At 32.6% G+C, this 18,516-nt stretch overlaps 1 protein-coding gene across 1 annotated transcript; it reads right to left on the reverse strand.

Moving 5' to 3' along the window:
- Window positions 1–13,519: 13,519 nt before the first annotated feature.
- On the reverse strand, window positions 13,520–14,509 carry LOC123268024. Its single transcript, XM_044732904.1, has one exon. The coding sequence runs from the start codon at window positions 14,507–14,509 to the stop codon at window positions 13,520–13,522; it is 990 nt and encodes a 329-aa protein (XP_044588839.1).
- Between the last annotated feature and the right edge of the window lie 4,007 nt (window positions 14,510–18,516).

The raw sequence follows: 18,516 nt of genomic DNA on the forward strand, positions 1-18,516 counted from the left end.
ATACAAGCTCATTACTAGAATTTCTAAATTTAAGACGTGTGTACATGACAACGTCTGCGTCGGGTCCGCTAGTATATATATATATATATATATATATATATATATATATATATATATATATATATATATATATATATATATATATATATATATGTCGGAGAATAAAAGTACAGCGAAGTATTTTCTGTCAAAGTGATGAGAATATTCTTTAGGATATTTCTATTTTTAGTAATTTTAAGAAATGTACTATTACTTTAATATTTTGTAAAATAAGTTTTAACGAAATTGTTTTATTGCGGTAGGCTTAGGCCTAGGTAGGCACATGGTGGTCAACGTAGTCGGGATCCCAGGACGATAGAGGTATCATAAAATTAATATGGAAAAGAGAAATATGCAGCAGGCATACTATTTGAGAATAGTTGGGGAAAAGACAGTCTTGATTTGGAATTGAGATTGAACGGACGTCCTGGTGATCGCGAATTCGTTATTTCCTAAGTCTCGGTCTATCGCAAGATATTTATAATTTTGTTAGCATTCTAAGTTAAATTAATCTTGTACGAGTTTACCTACTCATTCTTGATAATTGATCTTATTGTAATTGGGAATATTAATTAATTGTAATAATAAAAATGGGTAAATCACAAAATGCTGAACCTCTAACAAAAGATCCTGCCTCTCTGACATCAGAAGTGGGATCGTCTCCATCTGGTCCAGCACCTGATCAGTGGAGTACATTTTTCGAGTTTATGAAGAATTTTTTACCAAACCCGTCTTCGACAAGGAACAACGTTATTTTACCGCGGTTTAATCCAGAGAGTGCGGGATCGGATCCTGTTGCATGGTGTTCAGCTACGGAATTGTGCCTGTCAGAAAACCCTCTTCAAGGGAGTGGGTTGATATCTGCGCTTAGTAAAGCCTTGGAAGGCTCAGCGGCTCAGTGGCTATCTCAAGCAGCAATTCCGGGTATACAGTGGCCACAGTTAAAGAACTTTTTGTGTCACGTTTTGGTGGACAAGAAACTGCGACAGCGGTCGTGCTGAAAATCCACCAAGAGTTACCAACCAAGGATGAAAGTGTCGGCGCATTCGGCATTCGACTTCGATCATCGCTGAAGGCCCGCTGGAGGTCTCTAACGGTCGACGAAATTATTAATGCAGTTGTGCTTGCACGATTGACTCACATCGACAATCGGGTGGAGCGCGTAGCATTAACTACCGACATCAAAACAGAAGCCGAATTTTTGAGTGAAATGCGAGGCTTTTCCTACACCCGAAAAAGACCAGCATCAGCTTCAGACTCATCTATATCGGATTCGAAGCGTTTCAAGCCAGTGGTATCAGCAAAGTGCCATTTTTGTGGGGAAATAGGTCACAAGAAGTTTGAGTGTCCTAAACTTAAGAAGAAACACGTAGAGCAAAGCAGTAACTATCGTGGCAGCCAAGGATCACCCTCGTCATCGCGTCCTGTGACGTGTTTCAAGTGCGGAGCAGCTGGTCATATTGCGCCAAACTGTACGGCTTCAGGCAGCGGTCGTAGTGGCCCAGGAAACAACAAGGACAACGGTGGCGTCGAACGTCGTGTAAATCTGTGCACAGTAGCAGCTCCTACGGGTATTCTGAACCATCTTGGTGAGTCGTTTCCATATTGTTTTGATTCGGGAGCGGAATGCTCACTAATAAAAGAATCGATTGCTCTTAAGTTTTCGGGAAGAAGAGCCAATGAATTAATAATTTTAAAGGGTATCGGAAATGTTGTAGTAAATTGTAATATGCAAATTTTATCTACTGTAGTTATGGATTCGTTTACATTAGAGATTCTTTTTCACGTTGTCTTGGATGAATATTTAAGCGAGAATATTTTGATAGGTCGAGAAATTTTAAGCTTGGGTTTTGAAGTAAATATTTCCCAACACAGTTTTAATATCTGTAAATCTAAAGTTATAAATGAATGTAGTAAAGTTGAAATTATAAATTTTGATAGCGTAGATACTGATGTTGATAAAAACGATAAAATAAGATTAGTTTCAATATTAAAAGAATATGAAAGCTCTTTTATCACGGGCTTTCCTCGTACTCACGTTAACAGTGGTGAACTTGAAATACGTTTAATTGATCCGAGCATTACGGTACAAAGAAGACCATATAGACTTAGTGTGGAAGAGAGACAAATAGTTAGAAAAAGAATTAATGAATTGCTTGAAGCGAATGTTATTCGCCCTAGTAATTCACCGTTTGCTAGCCCTATTTTACTAGTTAAAAAAAAAGATGGATCAGACCGCTTATGCGTTGATTATCGTGAATTAAATAAAAACACAATAGCAGATAAATTTCCTTTGCCACTTATTTTAGATCAAATACCGAGACTTAGAAAAGCTAAATTTTATATCAGTTTAGATATGGCCAGCGGTTTCCATCAGATTCCCATACATCCAGAATCTATAGAACGTACGGCATTTGTCACTCCTGATGGCCAATTTGAATTTTTAACAATGCCATTTGGGCTTAAAAGTGCTCCTTCTGTTTTTCAAAGAGCAATTTTAAAAGCATTAGGTGAGCTCGCGTACACTTTCGTTGTAGTTTACCTAGACGATGTATTAGTAATTGCGGATACAATAGAGGAAGCGTTTGAAAGACTTCGAATGGTATTAAAAATTCTCATAGATGCGGGATTCTCATTTAATTTTTCAAAATGTTCTTTTCTTAAAACATCTGTTTTATATCTTGGGTATGAAATTAAAGACGGAGAAGTTCGTCCAAACCCTCGTAAAATAAATTCTTTAACAATGTTACCCGCTCCTCGGACTGTTACTCAGCTTAGACAGTTTATTGGCCTTGCGTCTTACTTTCGACGATTTGTCCCTAAATTTTCACAAATTATGAAACCATTATATGCACTCACCTCAGGTAAAAAATATATTGAGTGGACTGAGGCACATGAAAATGCTCGACAAGAAGTAATTCATATTTTAACCAATGAACCCGTCTTAATAATTTTTGACCCGGATTATCCCATAGAATTGCATACCGATGCTAGTTCCGATGGGTACGGAGCAATACTCATGCATAAAGTAGACGGTAAAGATAAAGTTATTGAATATTTTAGTAAAAGAACAAGCCCAGCCGAGTCCAGGTATCATTCTTATGAATTGGAAACAATGGCTGTTGTCAAATCAATAAAACACTTTCGGCATTACTTGCATGGACGGCAGTTTACTGTTGTGACGGATTGCAACTCTTTAAAGTCCTCCCAAAATAAGATTGACCTTAACGATAGAGTACATAGATGGTGGGCTTATTTACAGGCTTTTCAATTCGATATAGTTTATAGAGAAGGCAAACGCATGGCTCATGCGGATTTCTTCTCTCGAAATCCTCTGCCTGATTTGTCAAAACAAGTTAATAAAATTGAAGAGAAACGTGTAAAACTCGCGGAAATATCAGTTGATTGGCTCCTTGCCGAACAACGGCGTGATTCGGAAATTTCGGAAATAGTCACCAAATTACAAAATGGTGAGCTATCGGAAGACCTTTCAAAATCTTACGAAATTAAAGCCGGTACGCTTTATCGAAAAGTACAAAGAAAAGGTGAAACCTTCTGTTTGCCGATTGTACCTAGAGCTTTTCGGTGGTCCGTTATTAACCACGTACATGAGTCTGTGATGCACTTAGGTTGGGATAAAACACTTGATAAGGTCTATGAGTATTACTGGTTTGAGGGTATGTCCAAGTATGTACGTAAATTTGTTGAAAATTGTATTACTTGTAAGCTCTCTAAAACTCACTCAGGTAAAATTCAAGCTGAATTACATCCCATTCCTAAGACCCGCATACCTTGGCATACTGTGCATATAGATATTACAGGTAAATTGAGTGGTAAGAATAATACCAAAGAATATGTTATTGTTATTGTAGACGGCTTTACCAAATACGTTTATCTATATCATACTCGCAAAATTGACTGTAATAGTGTTATTAAAGCCTTAAAGGCTGCAATATTTGTATTTGGGGTCCCCGCTCGAGTGATTGCCGATCAAGGTAGATGTTTTACGGGGAAAGACTTTAAAAACTTTTGTAAATCCTTGAATATTATTTTACATTTAATAGCTACAGGTACCAGTAGGGCAAATGGTCAGGTAGAACGAGTAATGAGTACGTTGAAAAATATGTTCACTGCTGTTGAGTCTAATAATCGCCCATGGCAAGAGGCCATCGGTGAAGTTCAGTTAGCTTTAAATTCAACCGTGAATCGTATTACTAAGTCTAGTGCGCTAGAATTATTAATTGGTAAAAAGGCAAGACCTTATGGATTGTTAATAGATGACAACGAAGAGGAAATTAATATCTCTAATGTAAGACAACGAGCGATTGATAGTATAGAAGAGAATGCAACGTATGAGAAAATTAGATTCAATAAAAATAAAGCTAAAGTCAATAGATTTAAGATAGGAGATCATGTTTTGATTGAAAATGAAGAACGTAATCAGACGAAGCTTGATAGAAAATTCAGAGGTCCATTTGTAGTAACAGAATTACTTGATAATGATAGGTACAAACTAAAATCATTGAATAATAATAGAAGTTTTAAGTATAGTCATGATAAGTTGAGGGAAATGCCTGAGAATTATGTTCCTATTGAGTTGGATGTCTGCTCGGACAATGAAAGTTGTGCCGAAAAGACTGCTGGTGATAGTTCTGAAACAGGGACTACAGTTGAAGTAGAGACCACCAATGACACGGAGCACTGATGGCTGCAGGTCGAGGCCTGAGTTATTTTTGTATTTTCGCACATGCATCAGTGTGTAGTCGCAACTGCAAACTAAATTAGTGGCTAATGTTAGTTTGATCAGGGCGCGATGGGCAGCTGATGATGTGGCGGGCAGGTAGTTGTGGCAACTACAGAATGTGTTTGGTACTGTATGTGGCATACAGGGTAGCCTAGAGATAGTGCGAATGTCTATTGGTGGTGCTCAATGAAGTATTTAATTATTAAACGATAAGGAATAACGATTGATGGCTTTTCTATCTCTTGCATACTATGCGATAACTTTCTTGTATAATAAATAATTAGTAGATTTCTGTTATTGGGGAGGACTTCTGAATCTTTCTATGGATGTTACCTATTGTAAAATGTTTTACTATAAGAGAAGTCAATTGAGACCAAAAATTAATACCAATGTAACTGAATATTTTAGATGCACCCGAGGACGTGTGATTGTCAGAATGGCCGTGTCGGAGAATAAAGTACAGCGAAGTATTTTCTGTCAAAGTGATGAGAATATTCTTTAGGATATTTCTATTTTTAGTAATTTTAAGAAATGTACTATTACTTTAATATTTTGTAAAATAAGTTTTAACGAAATTGTTTTATTGCGGTAGGCTTAGGCCTAGGTAGGCACATGGTGGTCAACGTAGTCGGGATCCCAGGACGATAGAGGTATCATAAAATTAATATGGAAAAGAGAAATATGCAGCAGGCAGACTATTTGAGAATAGTTGGGGAAAAGACAGTCTTGATTTGGAATTGAGATTGAACGGACGTCCTGGTGATCGCGAATTCGTTATTTCCTAAGTCTCGGTCTATCGCAAGATATTTATAATTTTGTTAGCATTCTAAGTTAAATTAATCTTGTACGAGTTTACCTACTCATTCTTGATAATTGATCTTATTGTAATTGGGAATATTAATTAATTGTAATAATAAAAATGGGTAAATCACAAAATGCTGAACCTCTAACAAAAGATCCTGCCTCTCCGACATATATATATATATATATATATATATATATATATATATATATATATATACTAGCTGACCCGGCAAACGTTGTTTTGCCATGTGAATAATTTCTAGAGAATTTCTAGTATCGAAAAAAAATTACTAACTTATTGGAAGTGTATAAGGATGTGGAATATGAGTGAAAAAGTCCTGGAGCGCTGTGAACGATGAGGTAATGTTGTTTGAAAATAACAAAACACCAAACATTAATTGTTTTAATTTATTAAAAGTAATAATTATTAATCTCTTAATGCTGCAGCGTGAACAATATTTTTTTTAGCCCGTCTTTAGCTAATACAAACAAACTTGATGGTTTACCCACTCGAGAGCATGCAACGTATATTTGTCCGTGTGAAAAACATGGTGTGCTCAAATATAAGCCACAAACAGACATTGTTTGGCCTTGGGATTTATTAATAGTCATTGCAAATGCCAATCTAATCGGAAATTGAATACGCTTAAATTGAATTGGCACATCTATGGGTATAATAGCTATTCGTGGTATCAATATATTTTCACCTCGAAACTTGCCATTTAAAATGGTGCCTTCGATAACGTTTTTCATTAATTTTTTAATGACTAATCGCGTACCGTTGCATGCCCGTGGCGGGTTCAAATTACGAAGCAAAATAATTGGAGATCCAACCTTCAATTGTCAGCTATGTGGTGGCATGCCTGGCAAATCTAGTGAGTTCAAAAACTCTGTTGGAAAATTTACAGCTTCAGTGTCATCGCAAACTGTATCAATAGATTTATATGATACCAAGTCCCCTGGCAATAACTGTTGTATCTTCAGATTTAAAATGTCAACGTCCACATTTTTTGCAGCTAACATTGCTCTTTCTGCAAGCCACTCGAGATTTATGTAATTCGTGTGTACATCGGGAAATATTTGTTCAATGAGAGCATCTTGCGAATCAATGATTGTGCAGAAATCATTCGCTAATTTTATGTATCCAGTTTCAGCTATAGTGACTTTTCCATCGCCGATATCTAAGAGTTGTTTTGAGAATGTTTCAGCGGATGGATCTTGAAGCATTTGAACGCGCATATTTACTTTCAGCTGTACTATTTCAACATTACGCCACAATGTCGATGATTTTAAGCAGGCGTTGATTTCATCAGCGTATGTTGAACGTGGAATGACGGGAAGTGTTTGTCTGAAGTCACCTGAAAGGACTAACAGAGTGCCACCAAATAGTTTGTCGTTGTTTTTAATATCTTTCAATGTCCTGTTCAATGCCTCAAGCAAATGTTTGTGTGCCATGGCACATTCATCCCAGATGATAATTTTACACTGTTTCAGCACTGTGGCTATGGACGATTGTTTTTTTATGTTGCACACTGCGTCAGGGTTATTTTGAATATTTAGTGGTAGCTTAAATACTGAATGAGCTGTTCTGCCTCCATCCAATAAAGTTGCCGCAATGCCCGATGATGTAACGGCCAATGCGATGCCATTATTGGATCGTATTTTGGCGAGAATTAGCGAAATAAGGAATGTCTTTCCAGTTCCACCTGGTGCATCTAAAAAGAAGAACCCACCTTGTCCTGCTGAAACTGCGAGCATAATGCGGTCGTAAATGGTTCTTTGTTCCTCATTCATTAGTGGGACATTGCGAGTAACAATCGCCGCCGTTTCTACAGTGTTGTACTGCATTTCACGATTCATTTCAGTGTTCATTAAATCAGTTGCACCTCGATTTGGCGAATTCATACCGAAATGACTGAGTGGTAAGTTGACAATGATAATGCAAAGATCCTCAATAGCAATCAATACTTCATTGTACATATCGTCGCTGAATTTTATCGCTAGATCGTTACACCGTGTACGATGTTGATGCAATATATCATCAGTCATTGAATCTTTGTGATTATCCCACAATATCTGTGCTCGGGCTGGAAAACATGTAGTCAACACTATAGCGAATAGTAGACGAATTTGCATTGCTGTACAGTTCAATGCTGCTTCAGCAAGCATACATTCCCACTGATTGTCATCTTCTAGCAAGCCGAGTGCAAAGCATGCATCTTTATACGTTGTATATACTGTTGCCCATTCACTTTACGTATATCTTGAAATGACAATGGGCCAGTAACATTAACCAACAATAGTCGAAGATAAAAGCACTCAGTCTGTCTTGGATTCACTGTAAATACTCGCCCCAAGGCGTTTGATTTGAATAAATTGGGGCATGCATCAACTGGTGAGCCTTGCTTGCGGGGTATCCATTGTTTTGTTTGAGCCCATGTGAAATAGCGTGGCACTTGTGAATAGAGTAAAGTACGTGCAAAAGCACCAAAATCATCCGCACGATTGCACAATTCAAAAAATTCAGTGTGTAGTTTTTGGTGGATTTATAGCATGATCAATCGCTGTCTCGTTCGTGAAATATACACGCTGACCATTTTCAAGATGAACGGCTAACTGAACAACTGCTGGATCCCGTTCATGAATTGGAAAACCAAAGATACGCCAAACAGCTTCATTGGAGCTGATGTACCGACCTATTTGGTAGAGCGTTATTTCATCGTTTTTATTTACTGGAGGAGCATTCACATTGTTATTTTCCACTCTAAAACCGCCATGTCACTGCCTTTATGGACATAGAATAGAACTGATTGAATTATTTAATTATTATATTAATCATTTATTTTATCTTTGATTACATTAAATATACATGTAAAAATTAGATAGTTTCACGAAAGCGAAAAATTTTATGTTTCTTAATTATATCGGAAATACATATTGTTAGAAATAGTGAAAAAAAAAAAAATTCTGTCGAAGTTAGAGCTCTTATACACGGTGAGAAATTTCTGTAGAAATTTACTATGCATACATAATAAGACTGAACCTTAATGACTCAATTCAAAATATTACCATAAAAATTTAAGAATATCATATTGTACCAATCAATATTTACTAGGGACCATAGTAAATTTGACCATGCAACTGTTACATAAACATATATAAAAAATGTTCGTAAACTGACAGAACAAAAACTGTTAGTGTGCTTAAAACTTTTCATTATAGTTCCATAGTAAAATTTATGTTGCTAAGTCGACAATAAAAATTTATAAAAAAGTTTCACATTTAGTCACGTGTACTCGGTTTAAATTTAAAATTGTGACTATGAAATTTTCAAATGTCCCATAGTAAACGTATGCGCGTCAGTCGCGACGCACGCTCTTTCATTTTTTCGTGCTGCTTTGTTTTGTCAACATAAGTGTACAGACGCTATCAGTAGTGGTTAACGGTGTTATGAAAATTGCAATAAACATTAAGTTTTAAATAAATATTAGTTTATAAATCCATCAATACATGAATAGTTAATGAAAATTTGTAAGATTCATAAATAATAAAATATTTAATAATTTACCGTGAAAAATTAAAATGAAAACAAACATTTGATGGTTAACCTGCAACCGACACTTCTAATAATAATAAAAATAATTTAAAAGTTATATATTGTGTTTATAATTATTCATAATAAAATTAACTGCCAAAATAAATCCTACGTTCATTGTTAAAAATGAAAAAAAATAAAAAAAAACTATATTTTAAAAAAATATTTTTAAAAATTATTGCAAACAAAAAAAATCTTGTTTGGTTTGATATTTTTTTTGATTGCTAAAAACATTTTTTACTCTAAAATTTTTTATTTTTTACAAACGTTTTCTTATTTTTTTTGTTATAGTACATTCGGAAATTTAAATTATTGCATATTTCATTTTACTATGGTACATTTCAATTTCTACCATTTACTATGTCTGATTTCATTTGTTTCGGAAATTACTATGGGCCATTGTAAAATTTTATTCTGAGTCAATAAGGTTCACTAGTAATATGCACCATTGTTATATCTAAAATCCATGCAGAATAAAAAATAATGGAAATTTCTCACCGTGTAAGGAAACACAAAAAAAAATTTCCCAATTGTAATAAAAATCTAACTTTCACCGAATTCGTTTTTCATTATTCCCAACAATATTTTCGTCATAAATAAGAAAGAATAATTTTTGATTTTATAATAAACGTAAAAAATAATTTATACTTACAACTCAATAGCCGTTGTTTGCGGGAACTCGTGACACGTGTTGAGTATTTTAGAGGTTATGTAAGTCACTTAATTATCTGATCGTGCGATTTACACTCAAAATTTATAATTTTATTAGTTATTAATAATTAATTATATTCAATAATATTAGTTATTAATAAATAAATAATAAAGTTACTCGAGAATATATTTGATATGAGAGTTACACTGAGATAGTAAAAATGTTTAACTACTACGCTTGAAGCATAAACACTAATAATAGCCGAAAACTGTAGAGGTAACATCCCTACTCCGTGCTGTTTACAGGGTGAGAAGTGACACCGATAGACACATGGAGGGGATAAGTTACCAAGTGATAATAATTGATGTTATCGAGCGGGATAGAAAATGATAAAATTATGAAAATGACTATTAAAAAGCAAGGGTTGGTGATAAAAAAGTGCAAATTTAGAGTTGTATGTATTTTTTGATGCCACATAATAAAAAAATTAAAAAAAAAAAATTTTTTGGGGTGAACACCCCTTATCACTTAGAGGTTAGAAAAATAAATAGTAGCCGATTCTCAGGCTTACTGAATATGCATAAAAAATTTCATGAGAATCGGTCAAGCCGTTTCGGAGGAGTATGGGAACGAACATTATGACACGAGAATTTTATATATTAGATATATATATAAATATATGTCTACATATTTTTTTTTGACAATTTTTAAGTATAATTAATTTATAAAAAAAAATAAATAAAAACATTATAATTCTAATTAAAATGAAATATTATTAAAAATAATAAATTAAATTTTTAATAATTAAATATAAAAAGGGTTTATAAAAATATTTTCTTTACAAAAATTTATTTATTTCTAAATTCATTTATTTTGGGAGTGAATGCGGAGTGAATTTTATTTTTAATAAAAATTAACTCCTTCTCGGAGTAAATATCACTCCCGCTGGTACATGTCGAACGCGAGACTCGAACACGGTACCCGACGCACGAGGGCCCTATACCATACCGCGACGCTACGCCGATGATGAGCGACCTCTTACTTCAAGATACTTATAAGCACAACCAATGTTCGGCTTGCCTAATTTAAAACAAATAAGATTCGAATTGGGCTAGCCTAAGTTCAGAAAGCCAAGTTCGCTCCAAACTAGCAAAATTCAGGTTATCGTTACTTGAAACCAGTTCGGCGTTCCCATGATATATCAGACTTAAGGAATCCATGAAACTTTTCTAGTTACGTTCAAATATGGCAAGCCAAACATTTCGTTCTGCCTACCTTGTTTTTTATGAGGTACAACCTATGCAAGCCAAACTTGCCCCGAATTGGTTCTTCGGCATATGCCTCACTGAAATTTCTAGTCGGGTACATGAGGCACCATGTTTATATGTACAATACATAAATACTCTCATAAATACACACTTTTATATGTATAGAACTAAAAGGCTTAACCTTGGAAAGACTTAAAGCCAAATATCTTCTCCCACTCCATTTTAGAGTACTTTGGCTAGAAACGCCGAAGTTCGTCAAACGTTTGGAATGCCTAACTTGCAGGAAATTATAAAATCCAAAGGCTTACGAAAGTACGGTTTACCAAACTTAAGGCCATTTTAGGAGGGTACCCCCCACTTTTTTTTAAAGTAAAATGGCGCCGCCTGGTGGCCAGTCCGGGTACTAAAAAAGTCCCTAGCACGTGAAAATTTTCTAAATTAAATAAAAAATATAAATCATTCTTGCATATAAAAAAAACCAATGCTAAAAATAATTAAAAAAATTGCTTTATATTTTGAAATAAAAAAAAATATATAACATTGACAGAATTATTTAAATCAACGATAAGCAGTTGTGGTGACCTTGAACTGTCAACGCCGTATTTATTTTTATGATATTATTAAAAAATAATGAAGCGATTGATAAAAAAAAGACCAACGTAGAATCCCAACACAGATGGATGTATCTTAAAAAATAAATTTCATGTTTACATTTTGCATTTAGTAACTTTATGACAGCTGTAAGCAATATGCTCGTAATCGTTCGGCGCATGCCCGATGCATAACCGTCGTAGAGGGAAAAATTAAATTAAATAGATTGTTTTATTTTTTATATAAATAAAAATATCTCAGAAACTACGCAAAAGTAGTCGAGACATGCAGTGAATGAAATTTAGAGAATTAAATTACAAACAAAATAAGCCAAACTTGATATCTCTACGACCAATAGTTTACGAAATATTAATTTTTTAATAAAAAAAAAAACGCGGTTCCGCTCAAGCGCTTATAATTATATTGCGAACACTGTATCAGATGTACATTTGTAAATTATTATCTTTATGTATTGTAGATGGTCTTAAAGGAGCTTAGAACTTCAGGATCAAATAAAATCTATTATCTATCTATCTATATATATATATATATATATATATATATATATATATATATATATAGATAGATAGATAGATAGAAAAATTTATTTGATCCTAGAGTTCTAAGCTCCTTCAGACCATCAACAATACATAAATTTTATCATTTACATGTATACATTTGATACAGTGTTTTTAATACAATTTAAATATTTGATATTAAATCATTAAAAGTAAGAACATATTAATTCTTAAAATAATAACATATTAACAGAGAAATAATAACATTAACATTTATTGTAAGAAGAAGTCATAGCAAGCCTGTTGAAATTGTTCGAAATTGTCAATTAATGTAATTTCGGCCGGTAACGAGTTCCAAACTTTTATACCATGAATTAGGAAAAGAGTTTTCATAAATTGCACAATTACTTCTTGGCAGACGTAGATAATCATTCCTGACGTCACCTCTCCTTAGCACAATCGGCAGAAATTCTAAATTCGATTTAAATAATTGACAGTAATTTAACTTAATTTCTTTGTAAAATAAACAAGCTATGAAATAATCTCTTCTAACATCAAGTTTTAACCAGCCTAATTTTTATAATACGGAGTAGTGTGCTCAAATCTCGAGAATTTTTAAAAATATATCTTATACATGAGTTTATTTTACGCTGCAATCTATGCTGTAATTTGCCTGAGATGTTTGTATAAGCAGCACAGCAGTAATCGAAGATGGGAAAAATCAAGGTCGTAACCAATTTTATGCGTAACTGTTCATTAAAAATTTCATTATTAATTTTTAGTTGCGCTAGCGTTTTCATCGCACGAATACATACGCTTACAACTTGATTCTCCCACGATAGAGTATTATCAATTATCAAACCCAAGTATTTAACTGATTGTACATATGGAATCACATGATTACAGACAATTATATTTTGGGCACTTTTACAAAAATTACTGCTAACTCTCTGCCTACTTCCTAGTATAATAGCACTAGTTTTTGTAGCATTCAATTTCAAGCAATTTAAATTGCACCAATCAACAATTTTTTCTATCTCATTATTCAACATACCAACATATTCATTAATTTGCGATGGGCAACATGAAGCATATATAATTAGATCGTCTGCATAAAATAAATATTTACATTTTAACCGTTTCGCAAGATCAGAAATATATAAAGAAAAGAGTAAGGGTCCAAGCACACTACCCTGAGGTACGCCATTTATAATATCCTTCAAGATGACTCATGACCATTGAAATAGACCGACTGTCTTCTTTGAGTTAAGTAAGAGTTAATCCAATCTATTGATGAATCAGAGAAGTTCATAAATTGTAATTTATGCAATAACCTTTGTGGTTTACCGAGTCAAACGCTTTACTTAAATCAAAGAGTACAGCTATGGTTATATTAGATTCATTCATCGCTAGTCGTACATCATCACAAAATTTTATTACCGCAGTCTGAGTGTTTAAACCTTCTCGAAAGCCGGTCTGATATTTATCCAAATAATCATTGTCATTAATGTATCTCACAATTTGATCATGCACACACCGTTCTAATGCTTTTGACAAATTAGATAATAATGATATAGGTCGATAATCAGTACAATCAGAGGCATTAGGTTTCTTTGGAATGGGTATGATATGTGACAACTTCCATTCTATCGGAAACACTCCCGTAGACAAAGACTTATTAAATAATTCTGTAATTAGCGGCAGTAGGAATGACAATGTACATTTATATGATTTAATTGAAAACTTATCAGGTCCTACTGAATTCGACGTTATACGCATTATCGATTTTTTAACAGTAAATGTATTCAGTTCTGAGAAATTAAATACATTGTCATTTCTACGAATCAATACAATATCTTGGACACCAACATCAGGTCCGTCACGACAGCTAGATGACTGTATAAAATAATCATTCAAAACATTCAAATCTATTCGCATTGCCACTTGAGTATTTTTTTTTTGTTTTACTAAGCCTAGTTTTCTTAAATCATTCCACATATCCCGAGAGTTTTTCGCACTGTGTAACTGCTGATCAAAGTACCTTTTCTTTTCTTCACTTATTCTCTTTTTCACTAAGCGTCTGACACCTACATATTCCTTGTATGCGTAACCAGTTCTCTTGTAAATTCGGTAGAGTTTGTCACGACGACCCTGGAGTTCTTTGACTTGATCTGTAAACCACGGTGCCGGTGGGCGACGTGGGAAAATAGTTTTCTCTGGTGCTACGGTGTCAATAATTGAACCTAGATGTTCGTGTAGATATTTATTCATCTCATTCACAGTCTCCAAGGATCGCATAGTATCAACATCAATGTTTTCACATAAGTCCTGTAATATATATATATATATAAGGTATTTAATATATCTATATGTACATATATATACATATATATATATATATATATATATATATATATATATATATATATATATATATATATATATATATATATATATATATATATTAGGGTGTGTCAAAAAAAGACGATATTTTTTTTTTTTTCACTCTTAGCCCAAAATATGATAGGATATGTCTAAACAAAAATTCTGGCAAAAGGCCAGCTCTTAATTTCAATTTTAAGAGCTCCTTCATCGAACTTTAAGTTTTCCCATATAAATAACATGGAAAGTACGGTCTTAAACAGTATTTTACCCTGCAAGCTGTGAAGAAAATTTTTTTTGATAAAATGAATGATTGGACCTTTTAAGCATTAAATTTCTGAGAAAAATTTCATTGAGTCATAAATCAATCGTCATTATTTAAGTTTTACGGATCTTTGAAATTTGAATTTTTGAAAATTTTACGTTTTTGCATTTAACAGCCAAACTATTGGAGATAGAAAAAAAATTAAATGACAATTTTGTAGTTCGTTTGATGCTCTATAACAAAGTTCTTAACAATTTTTTTGTATAATCAATAAGAAAAAACTACAGACCTACAAAGTTTTGTTTTTATTATTTTCACTTTTTCAATTGAACTATCGATGATATAGAACAAAAATTTAGTATAAATTTTTAGTATATCAAATTTGCAACAAAATTGTATAGGTGAGATTTTTCGTATTATTGATGGTTAAAAGTTACAGGCTCAACAAATTCTATTTTTATGATTTTTCATCTATATCATGTAGTATATCAATAATATATATAAAAAATTAATAATAAATATAAAGTACATTCAATTTTTTACAAATTTATGCTTGGTAAACTTTATATACTGTCTGCAGTTCCTAGATCAAAAATTGTTTACTAAAATTCAGTAAGAATCAGAAGAACTACAATAAGAATTTGTGAAATAGAACCCTCCTTCAAGTTGTTTACTATGACTAGATTATTATAATTATGGTTTATGATGAAATATACACGATTAGATTAAATAATGATGATAATAAATTTATAATTACTTTGCAAATAAAACAGATAAAAAGTTTTTATAGTTTTGATTATATATTTAGACTCTAAAGAAATATGTTTCCTTTTCAATATCAATTAATCGCAATTTAACCCAGAAAAATTATTACACAAAAATAAATTCTCAATATTTTATGTTTATGTTTCTATAAATATTAATATTTGCATTGAACTATGTGTTTTCTATAAAAATGAAGTTGTTATTGCTGCCAATATTCAAATTTAAATTTAAATTATCCTAAGGAATTCGCATTTAACGCCCTCTAAGCATTTATTGTTTTACCGCTTAATTGATAAATTTTCCCCGGGAGAACGCCAATTAGTGAATTCTATTGTCTTTCGTTTTAATTAGTCTTCAATTGAGGTTGGTTTTTTAAGAGTTATTTATGTAATAACAACAATTATACTTTTGGAAAAAAAAACAATGTCTAGTAAAACTAATCAAAGAAAATACATCAACTTAGTTGGCTTCGAATCGAAAAATTTAAATAATTTAAAATTACCGATGAATCGTGACGTTTTATGTTTGTTTTTCTACAAACATAGAACAGAAAAACGAATTATCCGCGAAAGTGCTAAACTTGTTCTTTTTGAGGTTAGTAAGGTGTGGAATAAGTTTTCATTGCCTGCAAACAACTCACATAATACAATCGTAAAAATTGAAAAATTGTACAAAGATTGGCAAATAACTCAAGTGAATAAAGCTCGAAAAAGATCTCCAGCTCAACTATTAGTTGAAAAAAATTTCAGAGATTCTCTTGATCGGTTATTTGATATTGCACCGCAGAATGCTTTACAGATTCTGAATTCTCCTCAAAAAAGAATTCTGATTGATAGTCGGCACATCTGTCAAACTAGCCAGTTGTTAAAAAACGCTACCGATGTTCAAGAAGTGCTACCCGAGTCGAAATTTAGAGCCCATTTAAAACCTTCTAAAGTCGGATCTATTTCGGACTTGGGGGCTCAAACAAGAGCCTGTTTCCATGTTTAAGTAGGTCCGGTTTTGGTCCCACAAGCGCTACAAATTTCCGTTTTCGGCGCTTTAGGGTTCAAAATCGGACCTGATGAAAATAAAAATTAGATCTGATTTTGAACCCCTGAGTCCTCTTTTATTGTTATTTTTTTATTAATTAATTTTAATTCCCTTAGTTGCCACGACTGGCCCATGCCTGGTTACCAGGACCGTGCCCTAGTCAATTTTCAAGTCTGCCTCATGCTTTTTGATAAGAAATAATAAAAAAATTAATTTTTTAAGCGTCATTTTTTTTAATTTGATTTTAGATGTAGAGCTAATGCAATTTCAGACTGTTTGACTCTTATTTAAACCTAACTTTCGCTAATCATAGAAATAAAGTGAAAATCACATCCGTCCTATCCGAGATTCGAACCTGAGCCGCGCGCTTGCTAGACCGATACCAAACCCCTACACTATACGACCGATGAGCTACTATACATCTCATCATTCTCATAAGCTAAATCTATATAATGATGAAGTGTGACGGTTTATTATTTATATAATTTATGTTATTTAATATCGTGTTTTGATGAAAATTAACTATTTTTTACACATGGTTATTAATTAAAAAAAATGCAAAAGTCAAGTCCTTATATTACCTTAGACTTTGTACATTATTCTATGGATTTTCAATATTTTATTATAAATTTTAATATTTAAAATTATCAATATTTAAAATTTAACTGTAAATTAATTAATTTTAATTTTTTTAAAGACCATATCAATTTTGACGATATGTAATTGTTTTGGTTGAATAATAAATTTTTAATTTTAGCATTTGCTAACAAATATTCGTTAAACAATAAATTTTTACAACTTTAAAGAAATTCATTGTATTGAATCAAGACGAAAAATTCTTGAATCAAATAAAATTCACTTAAACCAATATAAATTTCTTAGTTTAAGAATTTTTCTCTTCAGATCAAGAAGAAAAATTTTTTCAGTTAATAAATTTAATTTTTTAATTATTGATGGAAATTTTAATTAAATAATTGATAGAAAAATCAATTTTTAATAAATATAATTTTCGTGTCATTTTGAATTCTCCGAGCTCAAAAATCTGATAGAAGTTTGATAAAACACTATTTTTTGAATTTTTAAACTGTAATAACTTTTGAATTAATGAACCGATTTCTACACGGTTGGCGGCATTCGACGCAGTTTCTGAAGAGTCACAAAGAATCTTTCAGTTTAAATTGATCGAAATAGGAATTTCAGTAATTCCGAAAAATACTTTTTGGTTTTCTTTTGACAACGATAACTAACTAACGAATCAACTGACTTTGAGCGGGCTGGCTGCGATCAACATGGTTTTTTGATGTTAAGAGCTGATTAGTTTTTAGAATCGATCGGTAAATCCGTTTAAAAGTTATTCCAAACGAACCGCATTTGAAAAAAATTTTTGTTGTAATTTTTTTGACATTTCTCACTTTTCTCAATTTTTTAATTTCGATAGACACAACAAAATTAATACCATAAACTCAGTAAAAGGCCAAAAAAAGTAAGACAAGTTGAAAAATTTATATGATAAACATTTTCTGAAGGTGGCCCATTTTGCCCCACATTTTTAATTTTTTATTTTCAATAAACAGAACAAATTAATGTCAAATACTTGGCAAAGGACTAAAAAAAACGTAAAACCAGAGAAAAACATTAAGGATTTCAACATTTTTGTCTTAATAGATCCATTTTGCCCCCTCCCCCTTCTTTTACTTAATGATTAATTAACTTTAGATTTTTCATTGAATGGCCAAGGCTAAGTTATCCAGTCTTGACCCAAGCCAAGCACACCATTAAATATCCAGAGCTAGATGAGCCATGATGAGTCTTGGTTCAAGTCTGATTCACCAAAGGAACGGCCGAGACTCTTACTCCAAAA

The sequence above is a fragment of the Cotesia glomerata genome, linkage group LG6, assembly GCF_020080835.1.
Source record: "Cotesia glomerata isolate CgM1 linkage group LG6, MPM_Cglom_v2.3, whole genome shotgun sequence".
Classification (NCBI taxonomy): Eukaryota; Metazoa; Arthropoda; class Insecta; order Hymenoptera; family Braconidae; genus Cotesia; species Cotesia glomerata.

Excerpts from the sequence above, each read along its gene's own strand:
- LOC123268024 (XM_044732904.1), bottom strand. The coding sequence starts at position 14,509 with ATGCGATCCTTGGAGACTGTGAATGAGATGAATAAATATCTACACGAA.